Below are 24,344 nucleotides of genomic sequence, written 5' to 3'. Positions count from 1 at the left end.
GGACAGACTCAGCTCTCTACCCTGATATTTCAAGAAGGGCACCAGTAGGTGATACAGGCCACTGGTTGAGACAGAATACTGAGCTAGATGGACAGTCTGATTTACAGTCTAATTCAGTACAGTTACTCTTATTTGTGAACTAACAGCAATGCTCCCAGTACAAGCCGATTACAAGCCATTTCTACTGGTTTGTAAATCACTGCTAGGTTCCAACCTGTACTGTGTTCAGTTTATCTTGTAAAATGATGCCTAGGAAGTAACCACACAAAAAAGACAGGGCGTACTTGTAATAGTGAGACACAGATATTAGTCTGACGGTGGCATTGTTTCTTACACCAGCTACGGTAATCCAGCCAAAACACAGTCCCCTTGGAAAACTCACACATCTTCTTTCAGTGTTACACAGTTGATATCTCACAACAGAACAGTCTACTTTAACTTAACAGTCTGTGCTGACCAACTTGTCAGAAGAATAATTGTGTCCTCATGCTTTATCCAAACTCCTTCCAAGTGTAATATGCAGATCAAATAATAATAATGTGCTGCTTCATTAAAAAACTAGCCCTAAGATCAGCACCTAAACACAACAGTGAGGTTTAAAAAGAGCTAGCAGTATGATAGATGAATCTTATATTCTACATACACATGTGTAACATATGATATTTGTAGTTTATAGAAATAATTATTAAATATACATATAGCACAATACATAATTTGAAGTGTTAAATAAAGGGTGTAAAGCATCACCAAAAAAATCAGGCCACTTATTAGGTATACAAAATCCCACACAGGAAAAGAGAGCGTGCCCATTATTGCCAGTGGATTTGAAATCCACACTACCAAGATCTGAAACATTACTTCAAAAAACACTTTGCACTTACTATGTTTGGAATGCAAGACAGGTTGTTTCCAAAAGCTATACCACTGAAAGAACATTCAAATATATGAAACATTAACATGTTCAAATAAATTAACTTGAAACTGCTAATAAAACAATACCACTGTTATCCACTAGCAAACGGACTGCACTACCAGACAGGGAGAAGGAATGTACTACTTAACTACATAGTTTGTGAGCCTCCTCTTCCTTCTCATTTCCCCCTCAAAAAACCCAAGTGACTTTTCAGTTTGAGGCAACACTAGTAAATGTTTTCCAGAAATCTTTGTTTTATAAGCCTCTTGTCTACTGTAAATGCAAGCAAATCTGGGTAAAATAAAGACAGTTTTTATTGGAAACCAATGAAATGGGACATTAATTGTTGTGTTTCAAAGTCACTTTAATATTGGCAAAATATATGGAGGTCTATGGACAAATAGAATTACAGAAGTCCAGAAGTCCTTACAGAGAAAATTCTTATTGTTTAAATAGTCCATTCAGTATGTCTAAAACTTTTAGAGTTCAACAGAAGGCACCACAATGTGTTACAGACTCACTCATATTTAAGATGACTTCATCATAAATCTACAAGATCCACTTGTTACAGGATAAAGCATCGTATAACAATCACATTATCTAGAACCAGTCTAAAATGGCCAGAGTATTTTTTATCACAAAGCATATTGTTGTCCATAACACCTCTTATCATTAGAGGATACATTTTTCATATTACATCAAGAATCCTAGCTATGCCTGATCACTAATTCTGTTCTTCTATATTTCTCAAAAGTTTCCTGGAATTCTTTTCCTTTCTTCTTCAAGAAAAGTTCCAATAAAAATTATTTTTTACGGAGTCTCTAGGGCTTTCTGTCAACCATAGCCAATTTTGAAAGGAACACTACATCTTCTGCCCTTATCATGCCACAGTTTCAGAATTATTTCCTTCTTTAGAGAGGTTTTCTTCTCTTTTGACCTTTTGAGAATTCCAGACTTATTTCTACATTTTTAAAATCACAAAGGGCTTTTCAATTTTGCAGTTTTACCCATAAACTCCAGATACCCTTACCAAATCCAGATATCTTTTACTAGGTTACAACTCTTATTAGGGACATCCCCTCCTATACAAATCAAGTGGAACATTTCAAACCTAAGTCCCTCACTTAAGCAAAATTTGCTAAAATATTGCAAAAATAAAAATCTTAGAGACCTGGTTGTTTTGAAGTCTCTCAGAGCTGTGGAAATATATTCAGACAAATGCTTTTCCATAAGTGCTACTCTGATCCAGGCTCGACCCTGCAAGAAGAAACAGATATCAATTGTTTAAGTATTATAAAATGAAACATTTAATTTTACATCTGAAAATGAATACACTTGATTTACCTGGGTGAAATGAACTGATTAACAGAATTACCTCTAAACAGAAATTGTTGCTAGGATGTACTTCATTGTAATAACAATAATAAAAACAGAAAATGCATTCTTACAAATGTTCTTCAAAATTTGAAGGAAAAAAAAGGATTTGGCTTTAATTATATGCTCCAGCCTTTTGAAAATTTCATGTGCATAAGTGGCACCAGATCAGGGCAGAAAGCTTTTCATTTTAAAGATAATGGTGTTGGAAGCATACAATCAGTTTCACTGTAAAGCAGCAGTAACCTACTCTCAAGGTCATTTAAGTAAAAAACTAATTCTCTGCATTCATTCAAATATTTGTGGGATCAATAAGAAAAATTATAACTCAGTGACGTATTTTTATTTTGTAATTTGCATAAATTATTTCCACTCCTCAGTAAGGACATCGTAATAGAAGGTGCACATAACATACTGATGAAATCAAATCTAAGAAGCCTAAAACTTATAGTCCAAAAGCAAAACTTCATTCAAACAGTTCTATAAACAATAGCAATAGCTTCAAAAATAACCTTTAGGTATGTATGTTGCACTATGTTTATAGATCTAGTTAGTGCACAGGATTGTAGTTCACACGAAAGAGACATTTCAAATGGCTGCATAGTTATGACTGTCAGTTTGAGAACACCAGGAACATTTCTTGTAACCCACATAAACTTACAAAAAAGTTATATAAGTAATAAGATGAATTCTTGCTTAATATATTTGGTGTTTATTGACATCTAGCTGAATATCACTACAGACATTCTACCAAAATCACCTGTCCTAGATTATAATTCTACTTTTAATTTATATAGACCAAGATCAAATTAAAATTATAAGACAGGCAGATGCTAAATAACAAAAAAAAATTTGTTTTCACAAATACCAACAACACAGCAAAAACTTCAACACAGAGTTCACTAAAATTAAAAAGATGTTTATCTGGATAGCTGCCTTTATGTTGCAGTTATTTACAACATGAGCAAAACAGTCAGACCCTGACGCTGCTGCTTAGGTAACAACTAAAGCCAATGCAGCTCCAGTGAAAGCAGGGGTAACCAGCACTGGCAAATCCTTACTAACAGCTACTGGGCTGAAGCAGACACCCATTTGGACCACCAGTAAAACTGATGAATACCACTAGTATTCGTGTCAACATGCCTCCGACCTTATCAGATATGGACATCCATAATATTCACACACACCCCTTTAAAAATTCAGCACTGCTCTCCACACTTGTTGCACAAATGAGTGTATTTTTTTATTATTTGGCATGGAGTTTTCCACAGAGTAAAAGAAAATTTTAATTTATTTACAAGAGTATTTCAGAAAACAGCTTTGCTTTTTACTATCTACTGAATTCAAACATTCATATCTATTAAAATTTTGGCATTCAGAAATACCTTTAAAATAAATCTTGAATATAAGCAATACAGTCATCAGTTTCAAGAACATTAGTCTCTCCAGAAAGTATTTGGAAATAAGTTCTCTGAATTATCTGAATTTCCGGATCTCAACATAAGCAAGAAGAAAAGCTGCATGACTTAAATTATCAGTTTGCCACTCCAGTACACCGAGAGCTAGGAAGAGCTATTCTGGATAGGAAAACCAATCGATAGCTTTTTGCCATAGCATCTCAAGTATTTCGAAGCTTTCACACAAATTACAGGTATGTTTATTATATGAAATTTAAAACTGAGTCCATACAAAAGAAGAAAGGGGCAACAGCAGACATAGCAAATAAGCTGTTCTGCAATACGGTGGATCATGAGAATGGCTACTCAAAAATCTACTAGATTCATGGTGCTGCTTGATCTAAGCATCATCTTTTATTGAAGAAAACTGGTTGTGTAAATACCTATAATTTAAATTGTACTAACCACACAGTCATGCCCCTGAAAAAACCTAAGAAGTTTTTGTATATAATGAGCTAAATATTTGCACCTGACCAATGACACCAACTGTGAATAATCCAGAGTATAGTAAAAATCTGGAACTACAGGATTTTTAGAATAGCCATGGAACACACTTTGGATACTAGTTCAAACAAATTATTCCAGTTTGTTTAGGAATAAAAAGGATTAAGACTGTTACTTGAGTATCCTTTTATACTACTTATACTTTCAAGTCAGAATGTTCTCAGTTATCAATCAAGGCTGCTTTACACAGAAATACAAACTATTGAAAAGCATTCTAATCTAGTAAAAAGAATTTGTAAACTCTGTCCAACAGCATTTTTTATTTTTTTTCTTTTTAAGATGTTGGTCTATACTATCTCACATTATTAAGATTTAATGACAGGTCAGTTTAAAGCTTATTCTTATTCAATTCATAGGCATATAAACATATTAAATTGTTACTTCCTTAACATTTCCATCATACCTACAATCAGAAATTATGTTATTTCTATATAGATCCTTTAAAACTATGGATCTTTGTTAGCAAATAAATCTATTCAAGGCTTTCTGCACAATCACACCAACGAACTCAAGAGCTGATCACACCTTTTCTATTAGTGCATTAATTATTTACAAAATAAAATGAAACTTAGGTTAGGGAAAAAAAAATAAATCACTTTTCTACAATTTTAAAGTAGTATTTGTTAGGCATGCCCACGTGAACCTAATTTACAAGAATGTGAAGGCAATAATTTTATAATACAACATGCTCACCAAATAGAGAATTTGAGATTTATTTTACTGAATAACATAAATTTAAAATGAAACATATTCAGATTTAGAGTGGGGTTTTTTAAAGTAAATATTTACTAGGTACCTATAAAAAAAATAATTATTCAAACAATGAAAAATTTTGCGGGGCAAGCTTAGTAATACGTTTTTCTTCTGGGTACAGAAATGTCATCTATATTTTACACAGAACAATATAATAAAAAAAAAGTCAATTTAACCTTTCTCTTCCCTACCTTAGCTCTAGAAGAGCTGACATTCTCCATGTTCTCAATACTGCAGATGCAATTGTGAGAGACTTTTCGGCAAGCTACTCGGATGTAGTCCCAGAAACTACGAGGACTTTCATAGCCAAACCAGGTGATCTGACCTTAAATCAAAATACAAGATATGTAAAGATTTATGAACCTCCCTCTGTGCTTATTTGAGATAAACGTAACTAAAATACTCCCCTATAGGTTGCCTGCACTGACAGGATTTTACACTAGCAAGACCATAAATTCCTACTGAAAACTGGCTCACAAGTGTAAAAAAGTTTGCATTATGCAGCTCACCGGCGCACAAAGAAAAGTTTGGGGCTTTTGTGTACTTTGCCATTATTTTTCCTTGTTAGTATGGTATAATAATACTCAAGAGTTCTTCAGGGGACTCTTAAATCACAATAGAGCACACGCTGTTGTGACTAAAAAATATGATGCAAGAAGTATTTGTATTATTTGTTTTAGGTAGTACCATGTGTTTCACCAAGTCAAGTAAAGAGACTTTTGTTCTTTAAAAAAAATAGTTTTTAAAAAAATACACACACACACATATATATATATATAAATAAAAGACCACTGTTTGCTATGGTAGTGTTGTCTTTATTTTAGGAGCAGATTGGAATTTTTCAAAATGGGCTTTCGTTGAAGGAGAAATTGATGCATGACCAAAATGTTTTGCAGTCACAATTTATTTTGAGTAGACACAGAACATTCCTTAGGATGCTGACCAAAATGAATTGAGCAAATCAATATCTCTTCTGGCACTTTAACCAAAATCTTTCAATTTTTTTTCCAGCTTGCAATGTATTGAAGTTAGAAAATGAAAGGCAAAATTACATACTACTTGCAACTGGTCCATACAAAATAAATTTCATCACAGACGGAACAGTTCAGCCCCATTTTTCAGACTGAACAGTTTACAACTGCAAACAGGTATGTAAAAAGTAAGATTAACATTGCCCTCTGGCGACTGCCATATTATGTATATGCAAAACCTTTTCTTCATATAACATGAGATCTTATTTTTAAGCTAATTTTATTTTATTTTGAGTCCTGAGTTGTAGTTCTGAAGCTTTACTAATTTATCAGAAAGACTTTAATTCTTTTCCTGTTAGAAAGCTCAGATTCCAAGAAAGAATATATTAGACTGATACTGCAAATCATAGAATTGTTTGAGTTGGCAGGGGCCTTAAAGATCATCTAGTGTCCCTCATGGGCAGGGACACCTTTGACTAGACCAGGCTGATGAAAGCCCCATCCAGCCTGGTCTTGAACACTTCCAGGGAAGGGGCAGCCACAGCTTCTCTGGGCAACCTGTTCCAGTGCCTCACCACCCTCACAATAAAGAATTTCTTCCTGATATCTAATCTAAATCTCCCCTCTTTCAGTTTAAAACTGTTACCCCTTGTCCTATCACTACACTCCTTGATAAAGAGTCCCTCCCCACTTTTCCTGTGGGCCCCCTTTAGGTACTGGAAGGCTGCTATAAGGTCTCCCTGGGGCCTTCTCTTCTCCAGGCTGAACAATCCCAGCTCTCTCAGCCTGTCCTCCAGCCTTCTGATCATCTTCGTGGCCCTCCTCTGGACTCACTCCAACAGGTCCATGTCCTTCTTATGTTGGGGCCTCCAAAGCTGGATGCAGTACTCCAGGTGGAGTCTCACCAGAGCAGAGTAGAGGGGCAGAATCACTTCCCTCAACCTGCTGGCCACGGTTCTTTTGATGCGGCCCAGGATGTGGTTGGCTTTCTGGGCTGCAAGTGCACATTGCCGGTTAAGTTAAGCTTCTCATCCACCAGCACCCCCAAGTCCTTCTCCTCAGGGCTGTTCTCAATCCATTCTCTGTCCAGCTTGTATTTGTGCTTGGGATTGCCACAATCCAGGTGCACTTGGCCTGGTTGAACTTAATGAGGGTTGCACAGGCACACCCCTCAAGCCTGTCATCCCTTCCCTTCAGCCTGTCGGCCGTACCACACAGTTCGGTGTCATCGGCAAACTTGCAGAGGGTGCACTCAATCCCGCTGTCCATATCACCAACAAAGATGTTAAACAGCACCGGTCCCAATACCGACCCCTGAGGAATGCCACTCATCACTGGTTGCCACTTGGACATCAAGCCATTGACTGCAACTTTTTGAGTGTGACCATCCAAAGGAGAAAGGAGACCATATATACTGAAAATCATACATACTGAACATAAAATGCCAAAGTATGATGACAAGGATATTTTTATCTAGCATGACTTATCTTAGCTCCAAGCATACTTTGAGTAGTGTCAAAGATCTGTCTCCTCTGATCTTAAGAAATTGAAACGGTGGGGTTTATTCCCTAGCAGGTGCATGTAACTTCACTTTGTGGTCCATCTGCTTACTTTGCTACATGGATTTATTCATTAAATTCAAAGCTTGACAAAAGACTTGCAAAAAAAAAAAAAAAAGGCAAGCAGGAAGAATTAATATATACTATTCAATATGCCAAAGGAAAAACAAAATCCCAAGGTGCTTCAGTTACTGCAGATTCAGATCTTCTCAGCTCTAAGGACTAAAATAAAAGAATTTCCATGAGGTAAGCACTCTTACGAACTTACTATTTTTGTTGAAATACCAAGTGTAGCGGACAGCAAGAAAAATTCAACAGCGTTTTAACAACATGAGAAGCTATAGATATTTTTCATATGGTTTACCATTTCAGAAACATTTTTGCCCTGGGGATTATACCTGAAAAATTAAACGCAACTTAAGTGTGAAGATAATTTCGTGTCACCAATTCCACTGCCAACTAATAAAGGCAAGCATATCACACAATAACTTTTGCAGCTTTTTCAAACTATCTTAAGGACAGAATTTATTCTGCAAAAAACAGATGATTTCACTCTATAGTTTTCTGAAATCACCAATTCAAAGCAATTCCTTTTACTAATGAACACCTGAAAAATACACACCATTTAAAAATAAAAATACCTTTATAACAGAAATACATACCAGCGCATAGCGCTTATTTGGCTTACACTGATCAACACAGCAAGCTGTCCATAATTACAATATACTCTGACATAACAGCGGACTCATCTCGCAGCCAGCTCTGCGACAGGGTATGATGGGTTTCAGACTTCAGTAGGAATTGTCTTCACTTGAAAGTAACAGCCGGCTTAGGACCTTTTGTAAACCAAGGACTTCTATAGTTCACTATTTGCTCCCTACAACTTTAAACCTTGCCCACACTCTAGAAATTAACGCCATCCGAAGAAAAACTTCCTTAATCATACTACACACAGAAAAATATTGGAAAAAACTGACCTAGAATAGTGTGAATGTATTTTAATAACTACTAAATAAGATATTAAGCTGGATATTCCCTACAATTTTAAAAGCTTTCAGTGTATGAAATTCTATTTGACCCTCAATGCACTCAATGTACAGAGCCAAAGGAACTCTCAAGAACGAGGAATGAAACAGCTCCTGCTACTCAGCACTCCTCCTGGCGTACTGGTCCCCACAATTCAAGAATGACATGGACAGATTGGAGAGGGTCCAAAGGAGGGCCATGAAGATGTTCAAAGGGCTGGAGAACCTGCCCCATGAGGAGAGACTGAAGGCGTCAGGTCTTCTCTCCCTATGGAAGAGAAGGCTCAGAGGGGAACTCATCACAGTATTCCGGTATTTAAAGAGCGCCTACAAAGACAATGGAGGCCCTCTCTTTACAAGAAGCCACACGGAGAAGATAAAGGGCAACAGGTAAAAATTGCACTGGGAGAGGCTTCATCTCAACTTAAGAAAGAAATTTTTTACAGTAAGAACAATCATTCACTGTAACAACCTCCCCAGGGATGTGGTAGAGTACCCATCGCTGGAGGTTTTCAAGATGCAATTGGACAGGGTGCTAGATAATCTCATCTAGGCTCCCTTTCCCGCAAATGATTGGAACAGATGATCTTTCGAGGTCCTGCCAACCTGGGCTGTTCTATGATTCTAAAATCATATCTAAATTTTAAAGGGTCCTAATAAACTCGAAAGCTAATTCTAGTGTACACACTGTCAACTCCTTATACTTATGGAAAGAGTAAGTTTCCTGGGAAGTCCAAAGGACAAAGAGTATGTCGTCTTTGCTGTGAAGTTTATATGTCATCAGAAGATACAAAACTGACAGCTATTCCAACAGGAATGGTATTATTGTTTTTGTCAGCCAAACAAAATTATTAGGTAAGCATGAAAGCTGCAAGTTTAATATTAAACATTGTCAAATTATTTCAACTCCTGTCTATGGAACTGCAAAGCAAATAGAAATAATATTGTGAAAATTTTTTATTTCACCACATTTTTGAATACTGCTACACACCTATTTGTATCAACTCATTTCTGCTCCAGTCTGACAACTAGATAGGAACATCTGCAACACTAGTTGCTGCAGATCTTTTTTCACGCCCAAGAAATTATTCACAAATAAGACATTAAACAGTTTGATTCCTACTCAATCACAGTCCAATTTCATATCTACAAAGTTCTACAGTTACAAAGTAATAACGATGAGGATGCTCTAAGGTGTAGGCAGGTTTTCTCCAGACTTCCCTGTATTATTTAGTTCACAGCAAAGTTTTCTATCCTGCTAAAAATAAGTCTTAATACAACTTGCTGGTAATAAACTGGCATGCTAGTCCTTTGAGGAATTTCTGTGATACCCAGTCTTTTATTTTGGGCCTACAGAATGGGTCATTAAAAATTAAAAATTTAGAGTAGTTCATAAAGCCAGTCCTCCAAGACAATTATAAATTCATTTAAGATTCTTCTCCATACAGGAGAACAGAGAATGGGCTAAACCACAAATTACACAAGAGCCCTACTACGTCTTTTTAGCCAAAACCAGTAATAGGGTCACTATGCATGTATAAATGTTTAATCTAGTAACAAAAGCTATTCTGCTAATAGCATTATTGCACCAAATAAAGGGCCACAGCAGCTATATGCTTAGACTTTCTTTTTCATGACAGCGGTGCCTTCAGCTCTTATTTCCTTAACCTACCTTTTTCACCCCCATTATATCTCCATTACCTTAACTATTTTATCCAGCAGACTTGTGTCTCTCAGGATGAGCAGCATTACAAGCTGCATCTTACTCACTCCAAGAACCCTGCTTCCTCACCTGTGACCTAGACCTACAAGTGCAAGTTGTCTTTTGCAGACATAATTCATACCCTTTCCCTTTGTAACCTGAATTATTAGAACTCAGGGAATTTTGATTAATAAAAATTATATTCATTGCTTAAAAAGAAAGAGACTACATGAAATAACAGGTAGTAGTAAGTGCTCTTTTTTATTTTTTCCTTCCTAAAAATAAATAAGTAAAATAAAAACCATAAGGGAAGGGATAAATTGTGCACTGCAGATGAAGAAAAGTCAGTTCAAAAATGAATTATTTAATAATTTACGATACCATGAAGAAGCGGTGCAAAAACTGAACATTTACCAGTGACGACACTAATACAAACATTTACCATTAGCACCACAAGACTATTGATAATGCATGAAACTAGAACATTTTATAGAACAAGGAAAGGAAGAAAATTATTACATTTATCTTTCCACTCAAGCAGCACTTATCAACTTAGAAGCTTACTACTCATAGTAAGTTTTCCAGAAGAAAAAAGAAAAGCAAGCAAATGAACTCCACAGTCACTAAAAATTAGGAATAACATAGACCAGATAGAGACAAGTAGCTTCCATGGGCAACTTTTGCAGAAGCTTTTGACGTGCTTATAATACCTTCTAAAAAAGACGCACAGAAGTTGTGAAAGGGTCAAAATAGCACAGCACAGCACACTATTTTGTGTCACTGGTAAATGCAGCGACAGAGGTAAATGCAACTAAGTGTATAGATGATAAGTACACTCACAGTAACCATGCAAAAATTAAAGAAGTCACCAGCAAGATGCACTATATACATTGTCGGTGACAGAACTTATTTTATATACCAAAACTATTTCTAAGCATGCATGCTGGCTAGCAGTTTGGATATAAACACATTTTGCTGTAAGGGATATTATAATGAAAACATAGTAAGTCAACAAATACATACACATTACAATAGTTTTCAGAAATACATTTGAGATGACGGCCAGAAAAAAAATCTACAATAGTTATTAATGTTCTTCAGTACTAACTCAAAACCAATTTAAAGTGATAGAAAAAGGCAGAAAACTATACACCACTGATCTAGTAAAAACAATATATACATCACTTTGAATTGACTTCAGGTTTTAAATCAGCTAGGATATATCTGTGATCAAATCCCAAGTTCTGTTGCTGAACACTTTTTGATGCCCCTACCATTTCTGCACTAACCATACTTAGCTGATCTCATAAAAAGGACACTCACAGGAAATACACCTGAAAGATCTGTGGCCAGCAGTGAAAACATGAAACCACCAAGACAACTACAAGATACATCTTAATCTCCACAGTACAGAACGGTTAAGAAAGGAACAAATTCCAAACAACTCTCTGGGGGAAAAAATGCCTCCTGAAATTACCCAGCTTGCTTTAAATATTATCACACATGCATATATTTGTATACAAATTTGTAAAATCCCTTTCAGGACTATAGATCTTATTTGGTTCAGAGACCTTCAAATACATTGTCTCTGTATCCACTCAGAATACCTCTTACTCTCTGCTGTATTATAGAATCATGCAAATTCTTATTCCTGAGAAGGAAGAAGAGAGTAATTAGTCACTCATATTTTTTCCTGTTACTCCTTCTCTCCTACCTTTTCAAGATCTTCAGTTGTCCTGTCCAATAGTATCAGATCTGGTCAGCAGGCATGTCGCAAAGCTTATTTTAATGACAGGAAGAGGACATGCTTTATATCCTCCTCATTACCATATTTGGTCTACTCTGCATTCATGATAAATCCAACACTTCTAGGAAGTACCAGGTATGCTACACATACAGTATTAGACAGTACCGGCATAAGTATCTCTCCACTTTCTAGAGCAGAAGGCAGTCAATGGCTTGCAATCCCTGGAAAGACAGTTAATACAGCTTACTCTCTCTTCTTTAGGGCAATTCAAAAATAGGCTGAGCGCCAGATTGCTTTTTCTAACACCACCAGCCTATTCCTGACTGCTACTTACTGGCATCGATGTACATGTAACTGTAAGGTAGTACAGATATAGCCTTTTGGCCATGACATATTATGTTACCTTTTTTGGAACTATTTTGGTGCCATATGCACTAAGTCTTCTGTATCACATGGACAGATACCTGTGTTCAAGCTGCAGTCGCAGATCTCTGTTGTGTGAACTGATATATTTATGCTGACCTCATTTTATTATTAAGCAAACACCCACTTCTAAATCACTCTTAAGAAAATGAGCAGCTGGGTTGAAGAAGTGCATCTATGGGGAAAGTCATTAGTTTTCTGCCTGTTTGACTTCATGGTCTCGCTCACCACAGGATCCAGTGAGGACCGTGGCCAGTATCAGGGAAAGGTAAGCACGAAGTGTGTGTGTGTGGGGGGGAAATAAGTCTGTAGGAAACTGCACTGAGTTTAAGAAATGTCATGGAAATTTCAGCACTCAACTGGAAAATGCTGTGAGCAATCTGAGACAGCCGTGCTTTGAGCAACAGGTTGGACTAGATGACTTCCTAAGGTACTTTCCAAACTAAATTCTTCAATGATTCTGAAAAGAAAAAAAAAAAAAAGAAAAAAAAAATCAAACTAACAAGACCACCCAAACTACTATAAATGTTGTTTCATGACCCTTTTGCTATTTGGAGCTGGCAACATCAGATCAGTTACCTACCAAAAATCAATTTAAAAATGCTGCTCATAATGCTATAACTGACATTTTTAGCAGAACAGCTAGGGGGATGAGGAATGGAAAAACTATTATTTCAGAATTATTAATTGCAATGGTTTCAGGAAAAAGCATAAAATTCTAATTCTGGAGTTCAATGTTTTTTCCCCTTAAAACGCCTATCCTTCTTCCTTGCCTTTTCTTTTGTCTGGATCCTATCTGAACACAAAACCAATAAGCAGCAACAGTCAATGTATTCCATCAAGACTATGCTTTGCTCCTTAAAAACATTACATTTAGTGTCAGAAAAGACAGTTGCCACTAAAAGCATTCTAATAAAAGTAAACTTAGTCCTTTACAATGCAAATTAAATACTTTTTTTTTTTTAATTCTTCCTTCCTCACCCAGTACTTCTGAAGGAAGTTAAAGATTAAGAAATGTTATTTGCCATGGCATTAAGAAAGTAAAGGTCTATATACTCAAACTTTCAAATCTGTACTATCCATTTAACTACACTGCCATGGGATTACCCTGACAACTTTAATACAATGAAGCCATTTATCTTACCATAGACAAGCAGATCATGTATGTTCTGCCTGCTTTAAAACATTTTATACAACCCGCTGCAATCACCAGTCTGCTTCTAGTGTGTTTGTACTGACACGAAGTATGCATTCAGAATATATTAGTCATTTCCATCAATAAAATGCAATTTCTTTCAAGCCCTGTGTTGTATAATATATACCCTTTTAAAATTTGAATTGTCACGGTACATTTATTATCTCAATTTCCCTTTCAAGTTTTAAAGAATAGATAGTTTTAAAGAAAGACAGACCAGCAAGGCGTGGTGGTGGAATTGCACTCTATGTGAGAGAGCATTTGGAATGCATCGAGCTCTCACTAGGGGCGGATGAAGAGCGGGTTGAGAGCTTATGGGTGAGGATTAAGGGACAGGCAAATATGAGGGACACTGTTGTGGGTGTTTATTACAGGCCACCTGATCAGGATGGGGAGACTGATGAGGCTTTCTACAGACAACTGAAGGTAGCCTCGCAAGCGCAGGCCCTGGTTCTCATGGGGGACTTCAATCACCCCGATATCTGCTGGGAAGACCACACAGCCAGGCATGCACAGTCCAGGAGGCTCCTCCAGTGCATTGATGACAACTTTTTGACACAGGTGGTACAGGAGCCAACAAGGAGAGGAGCACTTCTAGACCTGGTACTGACAAACACAGAGGGATTGGTGGAGGACATTAAGGTTGGGGGCACCCTAGGTTGTAGTGATCATGAAATGATTGAGTTCAGGATCATGGGTACTATCCACAAAACAACAACAATAAGTAAAATCACAACCTTGGATTTCAGGAGGGCTAACTTCGACCTCTTCAAGAAACTGCTTGGAGAGATCCCGTGGGCTAGGGCTCTGGAAGGCAAAGGGGCTCAAGAAAGCTGGTTGATATTCAAAGACCACTTCCTCCAAGCTCAGGATCGGTGCATCCCTAAGAGAAAGAAATCGGCCAAGGGACGCAGGAGACCTGCATGGTTGAGCAGGGAGCTTCAGAAAAAGCTCAAGTGGAAGAAGGAAGTTTATAATAAGTGGAAGAAGGGACTGACCCCTTGGGAGGATTACAAGAATGCCACCAGAGCGTGCAGGGATGAAACAAGGAAAGCCAAGGCCGCCTTGGAATTAGACCTGGCTAGGGACATCAAGCACAACAAAAAGAGCTTCTACAAGTATATTGGAAGCAAAAGGAAGACCAGAGAAGTTGTAGGCCCACTGCTGAATGAGGCAGGAGTCATGGTGATGGAGGATGTGGAGAAGGCAGAGTTACTGAATGCCTTCTTTGCTTCGGTCTTTTCTGCTCGGCCCAGCCCTCAGGAGTCCCAGGCATTGAATAAAGTAACAGGGAAAGAAGACAACTTCCCTTGGGTTGAGGAGGAGCGAGTGAGGGACCAATTAGATCATCTAGATATTCACAAGTCCATGGGCCCTGATGGGATGCACCCGAGAGTGCTGAGGGAGCTGGCAGAAGTCATTGCTGGGCCGCTCTCCATCATCTTTGAAAAGTCCTGGAGAACAGGCGAGGTGCCTGGGGACTGGAGGAAAGCCAATGTCACTCCAGTCTTCAAGAAAGGCAAGAAGGAGGAGCCGGGGAACTACAGGCCGGTCAGCCTCACCTCCATCCCTGGAAAGATGATGGAACAGCTCGTTCTGGGTGTCATCTCAAGGCACGTGGAGGAAAGGAAAGCTATCAGAAGTACTCAGCATGGATTCACCAAGGGGAAATCATGTCTGACTAATCTGATAGCCTTCTACGATGGCATGACTAGATGGATAGATGAGGGGAGGGCGGTAGATGTGGTCTACCTTGACTTAAGCAAGGCGTTTGACACGGTCTCCCACAGCATCCTCATAGGGAAGCTTAGGAAGTGTGGGTTAGATGAATGGACAGTGGGGTGGATAGAAAACTGGTTGAAAGATAGAGCTCAGAGGGTTGTGATTAGGGGCACAGAGTCTAGTTGGAGACCAGTGACGAGTGGTGTTCCCCAGGGGTCAGTACTGGGTCCAGTCCTCTTCAACATATTCATCAATGACCTGGATGAGGGGATAGAGTGCGCCCTCAGCAAGTTTGCTGATGACACCAAGGTGGGTGGGGTGGCTGACACACCGGAAGGCTGTGCCGCCATACAGAGAGACCTGGACAGGTTGGAGATCTGGGCAGAGAGAAACCTTATGAAGTTCAACAAGGGCAAGTGTAGGGTGCTGCACCTGGGAAGGAACAACCCCATGCACCAGTACAGGTTGGGTGCTGACCTGCTGGAGAGCAGCTCTGTGGAAAGAGACCTGGGAGTCCTGGTGGACAACAGGATGACCATGAGTCAGCAATGTGCCCTTGTGGCCAAGAAGGCCAATGGCATCCTGGGGTGCATCAAGAAGAGCGCGGCCAGCAGGTCGAGGGAGGTCATCCTCCCCCTCTACTCTGCCTTGGTGAGGCCGCACCTGGAGTACTGTGTCCAGTTCTGGGCTCCCCGGTTCAAGAGGGACAGGGAACTGCTGGAAAGGGTGCAGCAGAGGGCTACAAAGATGATTGGGGGACTGGAACACCTCTCTTATGAGGAAAGGCTGAGGGATTTGGGTCTCTTCAGTCTGGAAAAAAGACGGCTGAGGGGTGACCTTATCAACGCTTATAAATACTTAAAGGGTGGGTGTCAGGAGGATGGGGCCAGGCTCTTTTCAGTGGTGCCCGGGGACAGGACAAGAGGCAATGGGCACAAACTTGAACATAGGAAGTTCCACCTAAACATGAGGAGGAACTTCTTTACCCTGAGGGTGGCAGAGCACTGGAACAGGCTGCCCAGAGAGGTGGTGGAGTCTCCAACTCTGGAGACATTCAAAACCCACCTGGACATGTTCCTGTGTAACCTGCTCTAGGTGACCCTGCTCTGGCAGGGGGGTTGGACTAGATGATCTCCAGAGGTCCCTTCCAACCCTATGATTCTATGATTCTATGATAGTGATCTAGCTTATTACCAAAGTGTTCCCGTTTGCAATACAACGCACAAGTTGCTGTGTTTTCTGTATTTTTATTTAACTCTGCAAACTTAGAAAATCATACTGGAAATTACAAGAGGAAGATTGAAACAACAATTTAGCTTTTTGATTTTTGCTATTTCTTATTTGAAATAATTTTTTACTTGCAAATTCCATTTGCCTGCAACCCATTTGCCAACCTATCAAGGCTTCTGTGTACTGCCTGTCCTCAATAATAGACTGTGAAGCGAAAGAATGTTGGGGGGGGAATAAAAAAATTTGATAATGATTTTTGCTCAAATATCACTGAAGCTGGGTGAGATGAAAACAGAGCAATTTCTCTGCAGTGTCAAGTTGCTAAATACCCATAATCACTTCAATAATCTTTGTCACAATGTGACAAACACTATGTTCCTAACCCCACTGCGTGATTTTTCCCCCCACCCTTCTCTGACAGAACGACAGCAGGTAGTAATTGTGCTACTCAAATGTCAGCCTACACACAATATTGTTCACAAAGCTTATTTACGAATATTAAAAACAAAAGTATGAAAAGGAGTAGGTTGTCATTTTACACATCTATATTAGATTATTATGATGTCCTTCATATTCCTCAATTTCAGAAACCGTACACAGAACTGAGAAACGAGGAGAAGCTCATAGTCCTTTTCTAGCGACTGTTACTGCTAAGGAACAGTTTGTTCTTTTAGCAAGGAAGCTTCCTCTAGAACAATCAGAAAAAGCAAACAGACATTTTCTTGAATTAGAACAATATCTGACTGATACAAGAGGAAAATCAACAACTGACCTTTCTCAAAAGCAACTTAATCCAGATCCATTACATTCCAGTAGCAAAAACCAGCTTCACTAAGGGGGTGGGGGAATGGGCATGAAAGGACCTAAACACAGTTATCTGGAAAAGAAGGCAATGAAAGCAGGGAAGGGAGAAAGAAAAGGGAGCAGCACCACACATACGCTCTCTATAGCTTCTGTTAAAGCAGAAAACACTACAATTGTCTTTCAGACTCATAAGACAAAGCCTTATCATACATCAGAAAAGCAGACAGAGCTCAGCACCATGGCAACATCCACTTGCTTAATTACCAGCCAAGAAGGCTTCCAACAGGAACATTGGAAACGTTTCACAAAAACTGTTTCTTTGACTTTTCCACAGTAATGCAAACAATAGAAAGGCAACAGCAAAGGGACAGACACACAAAGCAAGCCAAACCTTTATTCAGCACCAAGGAGTTTCTACAGATGTACACTGGTTTCGTATAAACAAATTCTCATGGCAAAAACATCACCAGTAAGGAAGCTAATTAACATACCTTTCAGTCGATGACTTAGAATCTGTTCCAGAATGGCTGCGAAATTATTAAATTCAGGGGAAGTATCATCTATAGTCTCAAAACAGGAACGGTCGATCAGAGTCTTGACTGAAAACCTAGAGCAAAAGTACAGGACAATCATAAATTATGTGGATAGCTATGGGTCCTCTATAGCAGGACAGTAGTTTGTATAAATCAAACAAGCAAAGAACCAGAAAAGCACCTTGATGATTTCAAGTTCAGCCAGAGCAATGCAAACACATACCACATTGAGAAATGGCCTGGAAATGCAATCATCATTGTTGGTCTTAAGCACAAAGTCTTAAAAACAAAACCAAAACAAAAATCCCCATGCTTTCTATGTAGAAGTGAGCTAGTTATTTTCTAATTATTTTCCTTTTCTCTAAATTATTGTTATAAAGCTGTAGAAAAACAAGCATTTAAAAGCATCCAACATTAGTTTCTCTTTGTAATCCTAAAGATCATGATTTTCGCTTGACACTTCACTCAATGCTCCTTTTATTCTCAAAATCCATGCCCACGAATCAGAAGTATAAACTCTATCCTATTACGAGAACACTGTAACTTCATCCTAATGCAAGAATAATCCAAACGTATTACAAAACAGTGAATTTTTATGCACTGTTAACTCTGTGCATTAACTTGGACAGGCTGATTTCCCTGTGAATGGGGGTAATCCCTATTCAGCATCATATTATTTCATTATTATGCCAGAAAAGCTATCAATTTAAATGATCTAACATTTGAAATTGGAAAGGCTGAATCAAGCCACTGTAAAAAGCAGACAAGATGTCAATTAGACAATGTTAACTGTGTTTAGTTACACCTGAACTTACACAATTTCATTCTCATTCAGAAGAAGAGTTTAAATCTCAAGAAACATGACAAAAATTGATTTTTCTCTTGCCTTCTCATTTTAATCACAATCCATTTTTATTTTACTTTCTTCTCCTTGTTCTTCAGTTTTCAGATTCAAGGCAAGTTTCATATGTCCTCAACTTTGAAAATAATGTTTATTTTATTTATTGTGTTTTTTGCAACAATCCTTACTTGTATTAATGGAGCCATACTAGAGCCTGAGGCGATGGTTTTCACAACACCCAAACTTCAACAGTACCAGTTTAGGAAGTTGTCACTCTGCCGGCTCATCCCAGGCTTTATACCTGGGCATACTGTCCCCTCAGTTGTGCCAGTCCTATTTCAATGGGGCTCACTATGAACTGATCTAGATTTTTAGTACTCAACACAAACAGTTCTATGGCACAGCTGCAGAAGCAGCACACTACATAGGCATGGGCAGAAATGAGACTCCTTAAACCAACAGTACTATTTTCAAATGTTTTGTATTTTAAAAGTAACTAAACTGCATCCTCAGTGGAGTCAGCACAGCCTCCTGATGCTCATTTACTAAATGAAACTAATTATGCTCCAACTAAATTGTCATGTAAATTTCAAGAGTTTCAATTCAATTATGCTATACTAAGTAAACTTCTGAATAAAGACTCCCTGTCCTACCTTTCCTGCAGTTTCTGTTTATGTAGTGGTTTTAGCAGGACAGGAATTAGGAGTGAGAAGGGTGGGGGAGGAAGCTGCTTCTGCAATGCCAAGTTATGACTCAGTTTTGAACTCCTCCACATTTTTAACCAATTTTGAGTAAGTGAGAGACATGCATGCCCACCAGTAAATTTCTACCTGCTCAGTATTATTGTTATTGTCTACTCTAATGGCAGTAATGACTGCTGCCTCAAAGCTATACGAGAGCAGTGAAATTATCTATAAAAAAACTTCTTAATTAAAAAAAAAAAAGCATATAGCAAGGCTATACAGTATTAACTGTAACAAGAAGACTCCTCCCACATCGTGCAGATCTGAAAAAGAGAAGGTGCAGCATATCACTCACTCACTGGTGATATACACAAGAGAGACAAGTGAGTTAGCAGTGTAATGTACTGGACTATATATAGGAATATCATCTTAAAACTCAAGAGACACGATCATCCATAAACTGCAAAACAAAGTAGTGTATAATATGTAGTTATGCCTATTTTTTCTCTATTCAGTGCCCTACTTACAAGTTCACAGGTTAATACTGTATGGGACACATATTCATAAATGGAGATATATTCAAGAAAAAACAAGTAATTCACATACATTTCTAAAAATCACATATAAGTAATTTCTTTTTTTTTTTTTTTTTTTAGTTTTAAAGCATTCTGCAATTCTATTGAAGATAAAGATACCTAGTTTTTAAGGATACAATTGTTAAATACATAGGGTCTTATTAGAAAAGCCAGTCTAACAGCTCATCATCATTAATGGTAGTCTTTTAAGTGCTCATGTTACTGCCACCACGCCCTCCATAGAAAGATTTATTTCCATCTCTCTACTCTACACTTTCACCAAAAAACTGAACAACTTTTATAGCTATGTCAAGTTTGGGTGAAATTGGCTTTTAAGAAAACAGATAGGGAGTGCAAGTATGTACACTTAATTTCCATAGACCAGGAAGATAACAGTGCTACCATACAAAATTTGATTTACAGGAAATATTTTTGGGGATATTTAAAAAAATTCTTAGGCAAATACTCCTGTGGTTTTCTTTTTTTCTCCAGTACTACAGAGAGACAAACATATCTATAAGTCTAAATTAAAAGTCACAAACACATTTTGCATAATAGTCACGCTTCACCGTGCTTACCACACAGATTGGAAGAAGGATTTAAGGTACGTAGAAGCGATGCCTTTGAAAAAAGGTTACACAGTAAGCACTGGGTAAGCCATTTTACTCAGTCATGAAAGATGCCTCTTATGTTCTTTCCAGTGTATGGCCCCCCAGAAAAGAAGACCTATGCTTTTACACAGTTATGTGGAACGACATGGGAACTGAAAGTCAAGAGAGAAAAGGTCAGGTCTAAAGAACACAAGGGCTACAAAGAAAAGACGTCCAAGTAGAGTTAGAGCAGCTTTCTTGTTTCCCTTTGTTGCTGCCACCTTCATCTTCTCTCCACCGGGCTGCTACAGCAGCACCACCCTCCAGAGCGACAGTCTACCTACACACCAGAGGTTAACAGAGAAATGGTAACAAAAAGGCATGAGAAAATGAAGCGGCTCAAAAACAAACTTAAAATTTTCTAAGATGAACTTTCTGGTGGACTGTAGGAGCAGAGGAGTAATATAGCTCCAATACCTGTTGCTTCAAGACTCTTTAAAAAACGTCTTTTATCCAATCATTTCCCATTGTGTCATGGCAACAACAGGGTTGTTTTTTGGTTTTTGGGTTTTTTTTCCATATGGTAACTGCCGTTGAAGAGATTCCAATATCATCTAAACAACCTTTGTGAACGCTGATATTTTCAGTTTTTTAAATATTCTTCTGTCATGAATCTAGTCTTCCTTGAGACAAAAAAAAAAAAAAAAGATGAAGAAACAGTAGCATTTTCCAACCTTAAAAAGACCACCTGAATTATGTAAGAGGAAAACACTCTTGAATAAGAAAGACTTATAGCAATCTTTTTGGGGTAGGTTCTTCCACTGTGTTGCAAAATGCACAAGAAGATCTCCCAAATTTCTTGAATAACTCCAAACCAAAGCCAAGCCTTTTGTGGATATATTCCAGGTCCATAGGCTTATTTTCAAAACAACAACAAGCCTCTATAATCAAAAAGCAAATAGGTAGAAAATTTGACTGCTGTATGAATTTGTCACTTTTCATTGTCAGGTTCTGCTCCTCTCAGTTTTCAAATGAATGGAAGGATTCTGTCAAATTTATTTAGCTTTCAATTTGGGAAATGTCATAAAATGCCATTTTAAAGAACATAAACTATTAATATAGAATAATCCCCAAGATTATAAACTAATATCTCTTATGCTGGAAGACATGGCTTGGACATGAAATCAGACAGTTTAGATAAGGGTCAATGTCACTGCAACAGCTCTTCTGCATATTAGCAAAATCACTATTTTAAAAATATATTTCCTGACAATTGTTCAATTCTGCGTTCACATTCTGTATTTGAGCTATGACCCTCACTTCCAAGGCCTGTCTCTACTTTTTTGGTGGTTCTGTAGCTATATGGATCTTTGATCTATGAATCTTAGGGAAGACTAGATTAAAACAAGGTGAACAACCTAGTACAACCTCAAAATCACAGCACTTACTAGAAAATGGAAGGCATCAAACTTTAGGGAAAAAAGGTAGGGAGAGAGACAGAGCTTAGGACATCTATTACTTATTCAAACAAAAAAATCCTAAGAATTATTGCAATTTAAATCACAGCTGTGCAGTAACACAAACATAACCGTGTATTTTCACATGCAATTGGTTTATGGAATTTAAGTTAACTACGTTACTTCCCATGGCTACAGTGCCACTCAGAATTTTAGTGGAAACAAACTGTTCCTTCCAAAGCTGTGAAAATAAGAAACTATCCACATCGACATGAGGAGTTAGATATCATCACTGTAAGAAAATGAATATATTTATCTATTTATAATAACTTAATATATTAAGTTAAAATCTGCTAAATCGAAGCTTTGACAAAAATAGTTCATTATTTGACACTGTAAACAGATGGTAATTCAGAAGAATATCTTCCTTGTGATCTCTCACCTTCACTGGGTAGCAAGCCATACCATCCAAATTTAATTGAATCAATTAATTGGAGAAATTTTTACCAGAAATACTGCACCTTCTCATAGGATTTTGATTGGAAAGGTCTATTATCTTACTGGTTTTTATACTAATTTGGCTATTCCTAACAAATAACACTTTTCAATAATAGAAAATGTGTGATAACTACAGTAAAGAACAGAAATATTTTAAACATTTACTCTTATACTGGCAGAATAAGAATATAAACACATGTATGGAAAGTATAATAACACAAATCTTCTTTCCTCATCATCCCTTCCAAATTTTAAGGTGTATCCACACACTAGGAACTTCAGGTTTTGTGAAGACACAGAAAAATGAAATTGTTTTACCGAAAATAATTAAAATATGACAATTTCAAGTAGTTTCTGCAGTAGCTCTTTGTTTCATATGTGTTTGACTGAATTCCCTCAGATTTCTAAGCATCTTTGAATATGTTACAACATCATTTCAACTGCAGGACAAGGACATGAAATAAAGAAACTAAAAAATAAAATGTAACAGCACAGACTACAGAAGAGTTCTCAAATGAGGAGGCAGAAAAAAATAGCAAGCTCTGCAGAATACAACATGCTCCTTTTAAAAGACCTGTTTATATCCTGTACAATGATGTCATTACATGATAAAGCTGGTATGTTCAAAAGCCTGTACATTAGCAATATCTATATCTCTGTAACAACAGTGAAACTGAAAACTTTTGTTTCTTCTATTTGTTCTGCTTCAGCAAGTTTGATAAAAGCCTTCTTTTTCTATGTTTTTATTGCATGCATTTTCCACAATTAAAAATAGAGGTATGTATAAAAGCCTGGGAAAAGACAGAACAGTATCGATGCTACTCTGAAACCCAGATACTAGGACTTGAAGGAGTATTGAAGCAAATTTCTTTCAGTAGCCAGAGAGACAGTCACACTTTTAAAAACCCATTAACAATAGAAGAAAAAAAAAAAAAGAAGAATATGGGGTCCCAAACTGTTTTTTAAAATACTGCTACAGCATGAAGTGGTGAGGGTACAAAATTATCTAACAGTTGTCCTGGTATATTACTAAAACTTTTGAGACCAAAAATTATATCATAGCTCGTATGAAGCTGTTGAAGACCTTCTCCAGATAATAGTCTAGTTTGATAACTTAAGAATTTAGTAGTTGAAACACATGAACTAACAAAGTCATTGCTACCAGCATATTCATGTATTTAAAAGTTTGCCATGATGTAATGGGTCAGTACTGCACGCTTGGAAATGCTACATGAATTCAACAATGACAGGAGTGGAAATGCTTAGAAGTACAGCCACAGGAAGTATTATTATTATGCTTCTATAAGCTCAGTGCTAAGATGCTAAAAAAAATTTGAATTCACTAGCTCCAGCCTGTACTGCAGATCTCCTGAACTAGATTTTGGAGATAAAAATATCCCCTGAACGCAGCCTCCTTGGGACCGCTCTTGCGGCACCAGTGCGATAACAAGAGCAGGGGGTGAGACACTTCCACAGCTGCCTGGAAGAACAGTTTTAGGTTTCGCTTCACGTCCAATACGTGCCAAGTCTAAATTTTAAAAGCGTCTGTACCGCATCGATTTAAGAGAAATCGACGAAACCCCAAATTCTATTTGCACGAAGATGAAAAACCTCAGCCCAACGCTGCCGAGAGTTCAGTCTGCCGTGCCTTGCCCGCCACACGGCTTTGGCCCAGCAATGCCATCGAGGTGCCGAAACCACACACACACCCCACCACCCTCCACCCCTCAAAGAACCATTTAAGGCCCCGATGCCAGGTGTGCTCCGGCACCGCGGCAACACCCCTCA

The 24,344-nt window shown here is 37.9% G+C and overlaps 1 protein-coding gene across 1 annotated transcript in view; it reads right to left on the bottom strand.

The window, feature by feature from the left end:
- RUNDC3B (RUN domain containing 3B) overlaps positions 1-24,344 on the bottom strand; it is a 58,764-nt gene that overhangs the window by 33,729 nt on the left and 691 nt on the right. The window contains exons 2-4 of the mRNA XM_074574608.1: positions 17,871-17,986; positions 5,193-5,326; positions 2,085-2,170 (exon numbers count right to left, since the gene is read on the bottom strand). Of these exons, the coding sequence (XP_074430709.1) occupies positions 2,085-2,170; positions 5,193-5,326; positions 17,871-17,986 (336 nt within the window). The remainder of the gene's footprint in view (positions 1-2,084; positions 2,171-5,192; positions 5,327-17,870; positions 17,987-24,344) is intronic.

Source organism: Larus michahellis, chromosome 2 (assembly GCF_964199755.1).
Source record: "Larus michahellis chromosome 2, bLarMic1.1, whole genome shotgun sequence".
Classification (NCBI taxonomy): domain Eukaryota; kingdom Metazoa; phylum Chordata; class Aves; order Charadriiformes; family Laridae; genus Larus; species Larus michahellis.
Note: the sequence above shows the minus strand (reverse complement) of the source record. Positions and strands in the feature narration are given on the sequence as shown.